This window comes from Glycine max, chromosome 15, assembly GCF_000004515.6.
Source record: "Glycine max cultivar Williams 82 chromosome 15, Glycine_max_v4.0, whole genome shotgun sequence".
Lineage (NCBI taxonomy): Eukaryota > Viridiplantae > Streptophyta > Magnoliopsida > Fabales > Fabaceae > Glycine > Glycine max.
In genome coordinates, this window is record NC_038251.2 from 13,484,367 (window position 1) to 13,499,030 (window position 14,664).

Below are 14,664 nucleotides of genomic sequence, written 5' to 3' on the forward strand. Positions count from 1 at the left end.
TGTCTAATTTATTATTTTGTTTCAGAGTTGTTATGGGCAAAGCTTAACATCAATTTAAATCATTAACGTTAATGTGTAATCGAATTAACAGAAAAGCCTTAAGTTTTTACATAAGAGATAGACTACCTTGTTGTAATTTAATAACCGGAGGTAATCAATTAAAATAAAGAATATCGTTTACCTCATAAAACTCAGCTTAACCATTATTAACCCATGCTGCAATCAGCAGTTAAAGCAGCAATGTAGCGTGAAAGGACAGAGACGGGATAATTTTTTTTTTTCAAAATTATCAAATGAGATAAAATTTAAATTAATACCTCCAAAAAAATAAGTCATAAATTATCCTACGACTCTTGAATTAATAGTGGTAAACTATATTTTTTTTCTTTTTTTCGTGAACTCCTAAAAAAATTTATAACTTCAATTTTTTAATTTTTTTTCAAACATGACTTATTTTATTGTCTTTTACATTTATGTCACTTTCATGTTGTTTAAAAATGTGTAGTGTACGTGTTGAATAATTTCATTTTTTTTTTATCGTAACAGAGAATTAAATTGTAATATATTAAAAATTATAAACAATTTCTTTTTTGATGAGTTCAAATTTATGATTATATATGTTTTAGTCCCTCTAGATAAGATAATTTTGTATTTAATTCTTTGCAAAGAATTAATTATCTTTTTTCGGTCTCTCTTTTATAGAAATCTACATATCTTATGTGTTTCTTGTCCTTAAAAATAATAATATGTTCCTTATTTGCAAAATAGGGACTACAGATGACAAGTTTTTTATAGAAGAGAGAGTAAAACAAGGCAATTTTTTTATAGAAATTAAAAATAAACATTACTTTCTAAGGAAAGAAAAATATACTTGAGCCATCAAGATGCCTTTCAAGAACAAAACAGCTATTGTTCAAGCTTTTAGCGAGGAGGATCCAAACAAAGCAATTGAACAAACTGAAGGTTTGCCAGACAATCCTAGTATATTATATATACATTAAGAAAGGGCATGTATAGGACAAAAACCACATTTAAATAGTCATATACAACTAAGTTCTCATATTTTGTTTACTGTCATTAAAATTTTAAGGACTATAAATATTCCTTTGATCTAACAGTAGTATTTATGTAGATGCACTACACCACCTGATTTGAACCTTTTGAGTCATTGAAGATTTTTCTTGAATATTTGATTACTTGAACTAGTACTAAACACTTACAATTTATTCACCACTAAAAAATCATTAACAAAATACTTTAGCTCGGGTTTCATTTATTGCCATCAATCTTATCAGTTGGACCGGGTTTCAACTCATAATTAACTTTTGAAATTTAATTATAAGATTTTTTATTAATAAACCATTAAACATAAATATTTTTTTACAGAGAAATTAAAGAGAACTTATGAATAGAAAATTCACAGCCTATTATGCAACAACAGTAAAACCTTATCTTCCATATAAGATTGACTACATGAATCACACTATTAAAAAGGTTATTTATTTATCTATCTAAATTCCTATGTACTTAGTACATACACACCAGAATCTAAACAAGTTGGAAACAAACATGGGATTTTTAAAATAAAGTTTCAGACATGTTTAAACAAACTTCATTTTTCCTTCTTATTTTCTTTTCTTATCCAACAAAGCCCTTGATATCTATCTTCTTTGACTTTTTTTAGAACCATTTTTTTTCCTAGAATCATCCGTATGGCTGAGTTTGTCACGCATGGAAACATCTTCATGTGTCTGAGTACCATTTCCAGAAGACTTGGGACCTTTTTTGTCTTTTGAACTATCGGCGTAGCTCATGTCACCAGCTAGTGTGGGAGGAGACTTTATCCCAGTAACTTGTGTAGACTGGGAACCCCTTTTGTTTTCAGAATCTCCTGAGTAACGCATGTCGTCGCCTAAGGTATTCATTTTTGTTGTGTAGTATGAATACGTACTGAGATGTATAACGATGTGCTGTGTAAACTATATTGTTTTGTATGTGCTTTGGAGATAAAAAGGACGATGCAATTTATTTATATGCACTCAAATATATGCAGGCTGCAAAGACAATGTAACTACCATGTAATTCATGCATAACTCCATGCCCTAATTTCATAACCACACGAAACATAATAGATGCGGTTTGAAATATTGAATGTCCAAGTTTGGTCTTAATAATTTAAATAATCGTGAAATTATCAATGTTTTTTAACATTTGATCATATATAAATATAAATCAGATTTTTATTTTCAAAGAGAGAAGAATTGATCTGAGTCCCTTTAAACACGTAATAACTTGTCCAATTTGGAAGTTTAAGGGTAAACTTCATTAGTTGCCTTGACAGATTTTGAATGCTTCAGTCCGTCTTAGTAATTTAAGTTCATGTGAAATTTACAATGTTTTCCGTCCTTTGATGATAGTTGTAACAAATTTATAGCAAATTAGAAGAAAAAAATAACACTGCAAAATGCAAATGCCACTACTACAAAAGCAGCTTACTACGTCAGCAATTCAACGACGGTTTCAAAGAAACGTCGTAGAAGCTCAACCAGTGGCATATCCGTAATTAAGGGCTTCAGAACGACGACGTTTGCCGCTACCCGTCGTAGACATCCAGCTGTTGTGGCGATTCGTATTTAGCTGGGTAAGTTACAAAGACGGTTTTTGTGGAAAGAACCGTCTTTGTATCGTAAATGGTAGCACGTGGCAAGCATTTGAGTGGGCCGACGAGTATACAAAGACGGTTCACTGGCGAGACCGTCGTTGTTTTTAAAGTACTTTCACGTGGCAGCCACGTGATTTGAGGATTTAAAATCCAAAGACGGTTTTATCCAAATACCCGTCTTTGGATTGTTGGTGGTTTCACGTGTAGGCCACGTGATTGGAGGCGTTAAAATACAAAGACGGTTTTTGGCTAACACCCGTCTTTGTATGGTTACAGTATAAACACGTCATCAAAGACGGTCCTACCGCAACACCCGTCTTCGTATTGTTTGTGGTACACGTGGATTGCACGTGATTTAATGCGTTAACATACAAAGATGGGTTTACCCGAAGAGCCGTCGTTGTATGTTTAGTATAGACACGTGGCGGCCCCCTGGTGGTTGTTGTTGTTGTCATTCAAAGACGGTCTTTGGTAGGACCCGTCGTTGTATCCTAAATTGTATCACGTTTACGACACGTGCTTCTTACTATCTCTTATGTTGGCGCGCAGTATCACTTCTTTTCTCCATTTTTTCGACTACTCATTATTGCTTTGGCGCCCTAGCTACACAGAGCATCTTCTCCGACAAAGACCATCGTCTCCGACAACCACCATCTCGTGTCCGTTGCGTCTCGTTCCGTTTGAAGCCGCCGCCGACAAAGGTATGGGTGCATTTAGCTCTTCTTTGTGTATCCCTTCATTTGCATGTGTTATATTCCTTCATTCATGTTATGATTCTGCTTCGTTTTCGTCTCAGGCCCTTGGTTGTTGTTGGTTGTCTTCATCGTGGTCTACATTGTATTGTTTAAGGAAGATAAGCTGGTTCCATAAGGTAAGATACATTGTGTGTTTTGTGAGAGAAAGTACGATTTTTGTCTACCTTCTTATGTAATCTGCAGCTATGGGTTGTAAATTTTTTTTTTTTTGCGTTTCAGTGGGGTTTATGTGGGGCTCGTTGATGAAGCTGACTTGCGGGCAGTGAGTGAACGACTTTCGGGAACAGCCTGCTGCCATCCTTCATCAGTGGTGTGTCATCCTGTGCCACATTATCAGTTTCGTTGAGTGTTTGGTTTAAGTTAGTACACTGAACTTGATGAAACCCATGATATTTAATTTGAGCTTCAGATTTACTGTCTTCATGTTTAGTTGTGTCTGTAATTGAATAAACTGGAGAATAAATTATATATAAGTATGTTGTTTGTAAAAGTTTTATTTGATGAATTACATAAGTAAATTGATTTATTTTATAATTGCCGTTAAGATGAAACATTTTGGTAGTTGCAGTAGCTTGTATGAAATGTTATGAGTAGTGATGGAAAGAGTTGAATCTCCCTCTGAACCCCTTTTCAACTCATCCCCTAACTAACTCTCTAATTATTCAACTAACTATGGGGGTTACATATTAATACTGGTGATTTCTGATTCTGATCCTGGAAAGGTACTTGAGGCACTTCTAGAAGTCCTAGAATTAAAACTGAACATCTTAACTTCATCAAAAGAAGGGTAACCACTGTATGGTAAAGCACATTCAGCTCTAGACCACGTAGTAGCTGATCTTATTTTTCCAAGCAAACTCATTTCCATGTTATCTTCATCAGACTCAATGCTGTCAATTTCCACCTCCAAAATTTTCACAACCTGCCTCATTGTTGGTCTAATACTAGGGTCTGTATGTGAACACAACAAACCCAAATGAAGCAATCTCTCACCTTCCTCTATGGTGTATCCCCCTTTAGCCTTCAACCTTTCATCAACTGCACTGTGCAATTGGCCTTGCACCATTAAGGACATCAGCCATTCAATTAGCCCCGGCTTATGTTCTTCAATAGGTCTTCGTCCGCAAATTACTTCCAACACCAATATTCCAAAACCAAACACATCAAACAAAGTTCACGTTGTTCCTCTTTGAATCACTTCAGGAGCAATGTATCCTAGTGTCCCTATTACTCTTGTTGTGCTGACCACTTGTCCCTGATGATCATGCATACGAGCCAATCCGAAATCTCCCAGCCTTGCATTCATGTCCTTATGAAGAAGAACATTGTTTGCTTGAATGTCCCTATGCAAGACCTTAACTTCCCAACCCTCATGCAGGTATAGAATCCCTGTGGCTACATTTTTCAAAACTTGAATCCTCTCTTCCCATGTTAGCATCATTCCCTCTTCACACTCAAATATCCATTTGTCTAAACTTCCATTTCTCATGAAGTCATAAACTAGAATCAAATTTCCCTTTTCTTTTTTGCACCAGCCTCTTAATCCTACTAAATTTCTGTGCTTCATTCTGCCAAGGCTTGAAACCTCGGCCAAAAACTGTCTCATCCCTTCTTCCCTTTCTTGAGGAATTCTCTTGACTGCAACTTCTACCCCATGCAAAACCCCTTTATATACCTTCCTGGTCCCTCCTACAGCAACCACATTCTCTTCAGAAAACCCCGTTGTTGCTGCATCGATCTCATGGAAACCTATCCTGTGAGGCCAATACTCCAGTTCCCAATCTTCAACTTCTTCTTGTGTCTTTCTTCTGCGGAGAACGAAAAATGCGACATAACCAAAACCAATGATTAACACAAACACAATACTGGTGACACCTACCGCGAAAGCTTGTGCTCCAGGAAACCACTTTTTATGATGAACAAATGAAGGCAAATTTTCTGTCACTAATGCATCACCAATTGAAAAATTTGAATCACTAAAACTCCAAGCAAGAATCTTAGCACTGTCTATTATCCTCCCTGTTGAATAATTATTTGATATCAGTAGTGATGTTTTTGTTCTTCAACTGGGTGTTGACATCAGCCACAAACAGTTCACTTTTCCTGGTTCCTGATGCTGTAGTAGTCTTCGTATTGTGAAATTTGAAATTAATATTGTTGCAAAGGCAGAACAATGGAAATTTCAAAATATGAAAGTGCGAACTCACATGTGGAAATCTATCAATGAATTTTGCTGCATTAGCAACTTCAGTGGCAGCTCTGATTTCTTCATTTGTTGCCCCATCCTTACCATAGGCAATGTTTTCTTTGATGCTGCAACTGAAGAGTATTGGTTCCTGACTGACAAGGCCTATAAGCTTTGGTTAAGGATTGACCCCAGGCCTAAACCAGCAACCACTCCATCTTGCACTGCAGTCCTGTAAGCTTTGGTTAAGGATTGATTGTATTGAGCTATAGCTTGACTCTCGCCTGTAAATGATGCAACCTGCATTGGAGGAATGTGTATCTTTTATATTCTACTGTCTACAAACATGTAAAAGAACAAGATTGACAAGTTCCATTATGAACATTGGCATACTTGTCGAATTGAATCAATTGTGCGCTCTACTACAGTTGCTGCTTCAGAATAAGCTGCTTGTCCATGGGATGGCAACTTTGCAAAAGTAAAGCTCATCATGGAACCAGAGATTACAAGAGGTGGAATACAACATAGAAGGACAAGGGTTAGAAGCCAACCCTTGATGAATGCTATGACTAAACGTCCTAAAAAACATGCCACACACTATATGAATTTTCCTACTTGGTATTATCACACAAAGGATAAAGAAAAAGTTAATTTTTATTTTTATTTTAATTTTGTTGTAGAGGAAATAGTGATGATTTGGTAGTTGTAGCTTTTCATTAATACCTTCTCTCCCAGGGCTTCTTGAATAAGAAGTGTGTCACCTGACATCCTTCCAACAACCTCACCAGTATTGGTTTCCTTGTCAAAGAAGCTGATATCTTGCCATAAAATTGCTCTGAGGTATAAGCCTCTTATTCTTGCTGCTTGTCTCTCCTCGGTGGACACCCAACAAGCAACCTCTGAGTAATCGTTTACCCAACATATCCAACCATGAACACTCCTTCATACTTGATTCACTTCTTGTTTGTTCTTTTAATTGGTTACTTTCATCCGATAGTCTTCATGATGCAAACCATTTACCTTTCAAAATTTAACCTATACCTCAATTTTTTTCTTGTGTTTTTCGTGTAATTATATAATGAAAAGAGAATTTATCTCTAACTTAGAGATTTTTCATTTGTTGTTTGTATAAATGCTGTTAATAAAAATACAGAATATATATCCCTAACTTTTGGCTTGTTGTTTACATAAATGCTGTTACTAATCGAACGTGATTGAAATGAAGATAGTAAGACACAAAAATACTTTGTATAAATACTGAGGCTTGAAATACTCCTTGTGATTATTATTAAGAGAGTGCAAACTAAAGAAAATATTACTGAACTGAAATGGAACAAAACACTTTGGTTAAAAAACCTTAGACTTGATTTCAGCTGCTAGCCCTTATGGGTAATCCATTATTCATTATAGTAAATGTTAGTTAGTATCTTATCACATCATGCTAAAAATGATTAGGTTGCTCTAGATCAGTATTTGTCTATGATCTATGGTTCCGATTTATTTTATATGCAACTTATGAAATTATAAGACTGACTTGGTAGGGTTGAATTGTCGATCTAAATAAAAAGAATTTTGTTTCAACTTGAATCTAATTTAGGAACATCTCTAATAAATTATAAGGTTGTATAAATGAATTAAAATTTATATATTCTCTTTTATGATCTCTAATTAAACTATGAAAAATTAATAAAATAACAACTAAGAAGCTGTCTATACTAGTATATTCAATTTTTTTCTTCCTACCCTTAAAAGTAAGAATCTGTCTTAATTTATTTTGCTTTTCTCAATACATCACAGGACCTATTTTTATTCATTATACCATGTGTTTTTTTATACATGTGTGTGACTTGCTTGGTCGGCTTTTCACTCAATGAACAATACTAGTGGCACTGTTTTTTTAACAGTATTTTTATCATTGATTGAAAAGGTTTAAAATTTATTAGGTGATGAGTACTACTTCTAAATATATATACAAAAAGAGTTATTATATATACAAAAAGAGTTATTAAATGGCCTGTGTGATCCATCAAAATTCAAGATTTTTAATAATAATATATTTGAACCAATCATATAGATAATGTTGAAGAAAAAGATCCAGATAAATACAGTGTTACTAAAATGATCTTCATTCCTATTAATTATTTAAGAACTTCAGTTTAATTCTAAACCATCATTTTGTTGAAGTTAGCAAGAGAAACAGAAGGGTACAACAGAGGGGGCTTGGTGGGGGCTTGTTGTCTATTGTAGGGCAGGGTGGGGGCTTGTTGTCTATTGTTTGTTTTTGTTCCTGCTAGTACAGGATTCCTTCTATGTATATCTTGAAGTACCTCTGGTACTTTTTATTAATATAAATTATCTTTGCATTTCAAAAAAAAAATTTACTATTTAATACCTTTAACAACTAGAAAGAGTAAAAAAAAAAATAATAAGAACAAAAATACCAAGATATTAATGGATGTATAAAATTATGAATGATTCATATATTACTAGGATGTTCTTATATGATAGTATTGATATACTGTTATACAATGTACAAGATTTATTTGTTTAATCATAATAAGTGCAAATTATTGTGACTGCTTTACTTAATGGATGTCTTACGATTGAATTTCATTGTGACACACAATATGTTATGCTTAATTTTGGACACCTTGTGGATTTTGCATTAATTTGTTGGATGTTTTGTGCAGTCTGGATGCTGTAAACCTGCAGAAGAATGCCAGTTTAGCTATGTGAATCCAACGACATGGACAAAGCCCACAAATGTGACTAATCAGAGCAATCCAATTGACTCTTGAATTTGATATTGAGTATTGAGGTGATTATTACATAACTCTCCTCATTAACCCGTGCTTAGGACAAGCTATATATAAGACCATATAGGTATATACAGTTCGCTAAATATCTAAACATAGCAAATGATTACTACCTTTTTAATAAGTTGCTTTTTGACAATATTTTAGCTTTTTTTTTCTTGTTATATATGCTCTGATCTAATATGAAGTGGAAATTGAACTCCTGGTCCCAGAAAATCCTGTATTTAATCATCATAATAGTATTGTCTATGAACAAGCTGTTTTGCTTTATTTTTTTCTGGGTTGATTCTGATATGAAAGCATTGACTTGAACCTACTGATTTCAAAGTATATTATGTGCTTAAGTATAGTTCATGTGATATTGAAAAATAATAAATTTGGTAGCTTTGTGTTTAATTTTCTTATAATCAGTAGTATGCAACTTGGATTAAAAAATTAAATTTCAATTTATTGTTGGTTGTAATTGATATGGTTAAGGACACTAGCATAACTCCTATCTTATAACTGTGAATTCAAGTATCCAAAGCTACCTTCCTCAAATAAAGTGCCTCAGATAAAACAACCCCAAATGAGTACACATCTGATTTCTTGGTCAATTGATGCCTCCTGAAATATTCAGGATCCAAGTATCCAAAGCTACCTTTCAAGGGTGTACTAACATGACCTTGATTGCGGATTTGATCTTTTGATAGCCACTTTGAACCCATTATCAATAACACCCTTGTAAACCTTTCCAAACCCTCCTACCCCTATCACATTTGGCTCATCAAAATTGTTGGTCGCTTGTTTCATCTCTTTTAAGGACAAATAACAGCACAATCCTTGAGCCATGGCTGATATGTTGGCACTACCAACACTCTATAATCAGATTAATATAAGGTCTAATATCTCCAATCCATTACGAAATGTAAATATGGTAGATCCATTTCCTCTCTTTCTCGTTTTTGGATTAAATTTCCCCCGTCCCTCTCTTCTTTTCATCTGATATGAAGTTGATGCTATGGACCTCATTCCCCTATTATATGTTCATTCTTCCCTACCATGTTCTTATCCAATAAGTCCAAACATCTGGTTGGACATTGTTATTCTTAAACCTTTTCTCCATTTGTTAAATTTTGTTGTTTGTTTGTTCATTTGGCTTAGGAAAGCTGTGATTGCAAAGGACGAATTGCAGCTTCTTATCTTATATACAACATTTGTTGTTCTGCCTCCCATCATCATGCTCTGTATTAGACAACACTGAGCATGGACCGATCTTGGATTACAGCACCTCGCATAAGCGAAGCTTATCAACATGGAGTTGAAGAGTTTTTGTCATTTGCCGAAATACATTCAGCAACCACAGATGGCAACTTTTTCTGCCCTTGTGTTAAATGTGTCAACGGGAGGCGTCATTCGTTGGATGACATTAGATCGCATCTGATATGTGATGGCTTTAGCCCGACGTACACAAAGTGGATATGGCATGGTGAGTTGGTTGGTCATACAGCAACATGTCCACCTCATCCGGTTGATCTACAAAGCGGAGATCTCATGGAAGACATGATACGTGATCTTGGGCAAGAGGGCTTTCGGGAATGTCATGCAGATATTTACGATGCTCTTCAAACAGATGCGCATACGCCATTGTATGTTGGATGCAAAAGCTTTACTAGGTTATCAGCTGTGCTAGCTTTGGTTAACCTAAAGGCTCGATTCGGGTGGAGTGACAAAAGCTTCACAGAGTTGGTTTTGTTATTGAAAAATATGTTTCCTGAACATAACAGCTTACCGAAGAGTCACTACGAGGCGAAAAAGATATTATGTCCCGTAGGCTTGGAGTACCAAAGAATCCATGCATGTCCGAATGATTGCCTTCTTACAGAAATGAGTTTCTGGATATGCGATTCTGCCCCACTTGCGGACTTTCACGGTACAAGGCCAACGATGGGGAAGGTACTGAAGGTTCAACCACCGCTAGTAGTCGTCCAGCAAAGGTTTGTTGGTATTTGCCAATAATACCTAGGTTGAAGCGGTTGTTTGCGAGTGTACAGGATTCTAAATACTTAAGGTGGCATATAGATGAAAGAAGAATGGATGGTATGATCAGGCACCCCGCTGATTGTACACAATGGAAGACATTTGACTCCTTGTATCCATCTTTTGCACAAGAGCCTAGAAACCTAAGGCTTGCGCTTGCCTCAGATGGAATGAATCCCTTTGGTAACTTGACCACCAATCATAGTTCGTGGCCGGTATTATTAATGATTTACAACTTTCCTCCATGGTTGTCCATGAAGCGCAAATATATGTTGCTCTCTATGATGATAGCTGGTCCAAAACAACCCGGAAATGATATTGACGTGTACTTGGCTCCTTTGATAGAAGACTTGACCAAACTGTGGGTTGATGGGGTTGAAGTGTATGATGCAAATGCTAAACAGTCATTCAACTTGCGTGCAATGCTCTTCTGTACGATTAACGATTTTCCCGCTTATGGTAATTTGAGCGGATACAGTGTCAAAGGACACCATGCATGTCCTATTTGTGAAAAAAATACTTGTTACATCCAACTAACCCATGGGAAGAAGACAGTGTATACAAGGCACAGAAGATTTTTAAGCCGAAATCACCCATATCGGCGTTTGAAGAAGGCGTTTAATGGAGATAATGAGGTTGAAATAGCGCCTGAACCATTATCTGCTCATGATGTTTACCAAAGGGTCAGAGACATAGAAACTACCTTTGGTAAGACACAAAAAAAGGACATGTCTGCGAAGAACATTTGGAAAAAAAGGTCAATATTCTTCGATCTCCCATATTGGTGCAATCTGGATGTTCGGCATTGTTTGGACGTTATGCATGTGGAGAAGAATGTGTGTGATAGTTTGATTGGCACCCTCCTTAACATTAAGGGGAAGACAAAGGATGGTGTAAAATCTCGACAGGATCTGGTTGAGTTGGGTATACGGGAGCAACTACATCCAGTTTTACGAGGTGCTAGGACATATTTGCCCCCAGCATGTTACACAATGTCCACAGCTGAGAAAAAAAGTTTTTGTCAATGTCTAGCAAATGTCAAAGTTCCTCAAGGATACTCTTCAAATATGAAGAGGCTTGTGTCAATTAAGGAATTGAAATTGATTGGCCTGAAATCCCATGATTGCCACGTACTAATGCAACAACTTTTACCAGTGGCCATTCGTGGAATCTTGCCTGAAAAAGTTCGTAATACCATCACTCGCTTGTGTTTTTTCTTTAATGCTATATGCAGCAAGGTTATTGACCCATCGCAGTTGGATATTTTGGAGAATGAAGCTGCCATTATTGTCTGTGAATTGGAGATGTATTTCCCCCCCTCATTCTTTGACATAATGATCCATTTAATTGTTCATCTGGTTCGCGAGGTTAGGTTGTGTGGCCCGGTTTATTTACGATGGATGTATCCGGTTGAAAGGTTCATGAAGGTGCTGAAAGGATACACAAAGAACCAATATCGTCCAGAAGCAAGCATAGTTGAAAGATATGTTGCTGAAGAAGCAATAGAGTTTTCATCAAATTATATAACTAACGCACAACCAGTCGGTGTTCCTCAAAATCGGCATCAACCCTCGAGTCAAGGTAGGGGAACTCGAGGATTTGATGTTGTCACCATGAATTTGCAAAGGCTGTCCCAAGCGCATTTATATGTGTTAAACAACACAGCAGAGGTGATGTCGTACTTACATTCTCACAAAAACCAATTGTCAGCTAAAAACCCAAGAATGAACAAGATGAGGTTGTTGCAGGAACATAATAGAACTTTTGTCAACTGGTTCAGGCAGTGCATTTTTTCCGATGCCATAGCTTCCGAAACCCTCCGACTATTAGCCCTTGGCCCAAATCTGAATGTGCCCACCTGGCAGGGATATGATATCAATGGCTATGCTTTCTACACAAAGTCACAGGATGAAAGAAGTACCATGCAGAACAGCGGGGTTAGTGTTGAGGGTGAGGCAGCTCACTTTAGTAGTGTTTCTGATAACAATCCCATTAACGCGTCAATGCCGTACTACGGAGTCATTGAAGATATATGGGAGCTGGATTACGGTCAATTTAGAGTTCCTGTGTTTAGTTGTCGATGGGTTCATGCGAATACAGGGGTCCGCAAAGACAAAATGGGCTTTACCTTAGTTGACCTAAAAAAAGGTGGTTACAATGATGAGCCATTTATAATGGCAGTGCAGGCCAGGCAAGTTTTTTATGTTGAAGATCCGTCTGACCCTACTTGGTCCGTGGTTATACAAGGCAGAAAATTTGATATGATCGACTATAGTCATTATCCACCCTTTGATGTGACTGATATGCCACCTGTCAATGACCAAATACCTGTGATTGAGGCCACCGAGGAAGATGATGTTGAACATGCAATGAGACATGACCATCATGAAGGGCTATGGGAAAATAACGACACCTAACTGCCTTTCATTATAGTGGTAATGTCAACCTGCATAACTGCGTAATTTACTTAGAGTACAATAGTGTCACCAATGACACCAATCAGCTTATGTCGCTCATTAACACAACTGACATTATTCCTCACCCACACCCCGCTTCCTAAATTAATCTATAATAACCACTCTCTTGCCTAAATATTCATACTTTCACCATTATTAAATACTCCATTTAAATTAGGTTCAACTAGGTTCAGTAAGTAAAAATAGGTTACTAAATTGATTCCATCTTTTTATATCCCGCCCCATAACTTCTTTTCATAATATTTACTAAGTTCATTTACTTTTATTATGACTTTATTATTATTCTCATTTATGATAAATATATAAGTATTTAAAACTAAATAAAATGTATAATAAAAAACAAAAACTGATTTTATCTTTAATTTTTATATGAATAAATAAGTATATTTTTTCTCTAAAAGTAGTAGTATTAAATAATAGTCTGATGTGTCTTGATAAATTAATACTCCTTTCACTCATTTCGTAGTATAAAATAAATACTAATTAACTAGCTAGCCCCGCCCATAAATTCATAGTTGTAATGTCAACATTATGTTTGCTTTTGAAATGTCGTTTTGCTTAGTGTGTGTTGTAGTCTGAAATTTCACAGATGACATTTCATGTTCCTAATTGATGGGTTTTTCTGGAACAGGACCATTACAGCAAGTGAGGGATCATCACCAGGAAACAACTCTCATTGTAAGTTTGCATGCTTAACATACCTTAGTTGTGTTTGCATCTCCAAAAAAATACTATTTTCTTATGAATGATGACTATGCTTTTGTGTTTGCATTCTGTGAATTTAACAATTATTTGGTCTGTTGATAATTTGTTTGATTAGTTTAACTATTTTAGTTATTTGATTATGATATAAACATGCCTAGGAAATGAATTTCGTAAATGAAGTTATCTAGTTAGTAGGACGAATTTTCACTATACTAACTGGTAGTATAAATTATGTTTATAAATTACTATAAATTGTTACATGTCTATCACATATAAATAAAATGTCTGATGTGTAAGACAGAGACACATTTAACATGTCTTAGAACTAAAAAAATGATAAATGACCAATGCATCTTCCATGACTTTTGGTGGTTCAAATCTGTTGCCTTGGAAAATGAATAGATTCCTATGCTTCCAAATTGAGCTTGTTAAAGCAATCCACCATCTGGGCCATCTGATTTCATTCCTCCCAGCTCCAAAGCCTTCACAGAAGTGGATGAAGTGAGATGCTGGAGAGGCTGCTAGGGGACCGACCACCCGCTTCCACCTCATAGATTCCCACCCGAAACCATAACTCAAATAACAGCTCTTGGGGGAATGTTAAGCCTCGAAATTGTCTTGAAAATATTAGCCTAAGGTACATCTCTGTTAGCAATAGTTAACAATCTATAAGCTGATCTAGTTGAATATAAGCCCGAAGGTTCAGCTGATCTAGTTTTCATAGATAAAGCCCGAAGGTTCACCATATTTTGAGTTAACAATTCGAAACCAAAGCCCTGAAAATGCTATCATAATCACAAATAGCCAAAGCCCGCTCTAATCTGACTACAATGTCAGCCATGGTTGGTCTATCTTTCAGTTTCAAATTCACACAACGGATAGCGGTATCAGCCACTAACTTTACTGCTTCTGCTTCATTCACATCGGGTTGTCCAGCCCTTTGATCCAAAAATTTCTCCAAAAATCCATTTGAAATAGCAGTCACAGCAAAGTCTACCAAATGTTTTCTACTTACCTCTGAGCGTCTCCATCTTCCCCGTACACG

At 36.0% G+C, this 14,664-nt stretch overlaps 2 protein-coding genes and 1 pseudogene across 2 annotated transcripts; 1 reads left to right on the forward strand and 2 right to left on the reverse strand.

Moving 5' to 3' along the window:
* Positions 1 to 1,366: 1,366 nt before the first annotated feature.
* LOC112999628 (uncharacterized) lies at positions 1,367 to 2,016 on the reverse strand. The gene has a single exon (XM_026125959.2). The coding sequence runs from the start codon at positions 1,923 to 1,925 to the stop codon at positions 1,662 to 1,664; it is 264 nt and encodes an 87-aa protein (XP_025981744.1). The 5' UTR covers positions 1,926 to 2,016; the 3' UTR covers positions 1,367 to 1,661.
* Positions 2,017 to 4,096: 2,080 nt separating this feature from the next.
* LOC100809219 (L-type lectin-domain containing receptor kinase VII.1-like) lies at positions 4,097 to 6,094 on the reverse strand (annotated as a pseudogene).
* Positions 6,095 to 9,663: 3,569 nt separating this feature from the next.
* Positions 9,664 to 12,854, forward strand: LOC100809757 (uncharacterized). The gene is made up of 2 exons (XM_006598311.1): positions 9,664 to 10,142; positions 10,283 to 12,854. The coding sequence occupies exons 1-2, from the start codon at positions 9,664 to 9,666 to the stop codon at positions 12,852 to 12,854; spliced, it is 3,051 nt and encodes a 1,016-aa protein (XP_006598374.1).
* The last annotated feature ends 1,810 nt before the right edge of the window (positions 12,855 to 14,664 follow it).

Excerpts from the sequence above, each read along its gene's own strand:
- LOC100809757 (XM_006598311.1), top strand. The coding sequence starts at position 9,664 with ATGGACCGATCTTGGATTACAGCACCTCGCATAAGCGAAGCTTATCAA. Across the intron at positions 10,143-10,282 it reads AGTGACAAAAGCTTCACAGA|AAATGAGTTTCTGGATATGC; the intron begins GTTGGTTTTGTT and ends GCCTTCTTACAG.
- LOC112999628 (XM_026125959.2), bottom strand. The coding sequence starts at position 1,925 with ATGAATACCTTAGGCGACGACATGCGTTACTCAGGAGATTCTGAAAAC.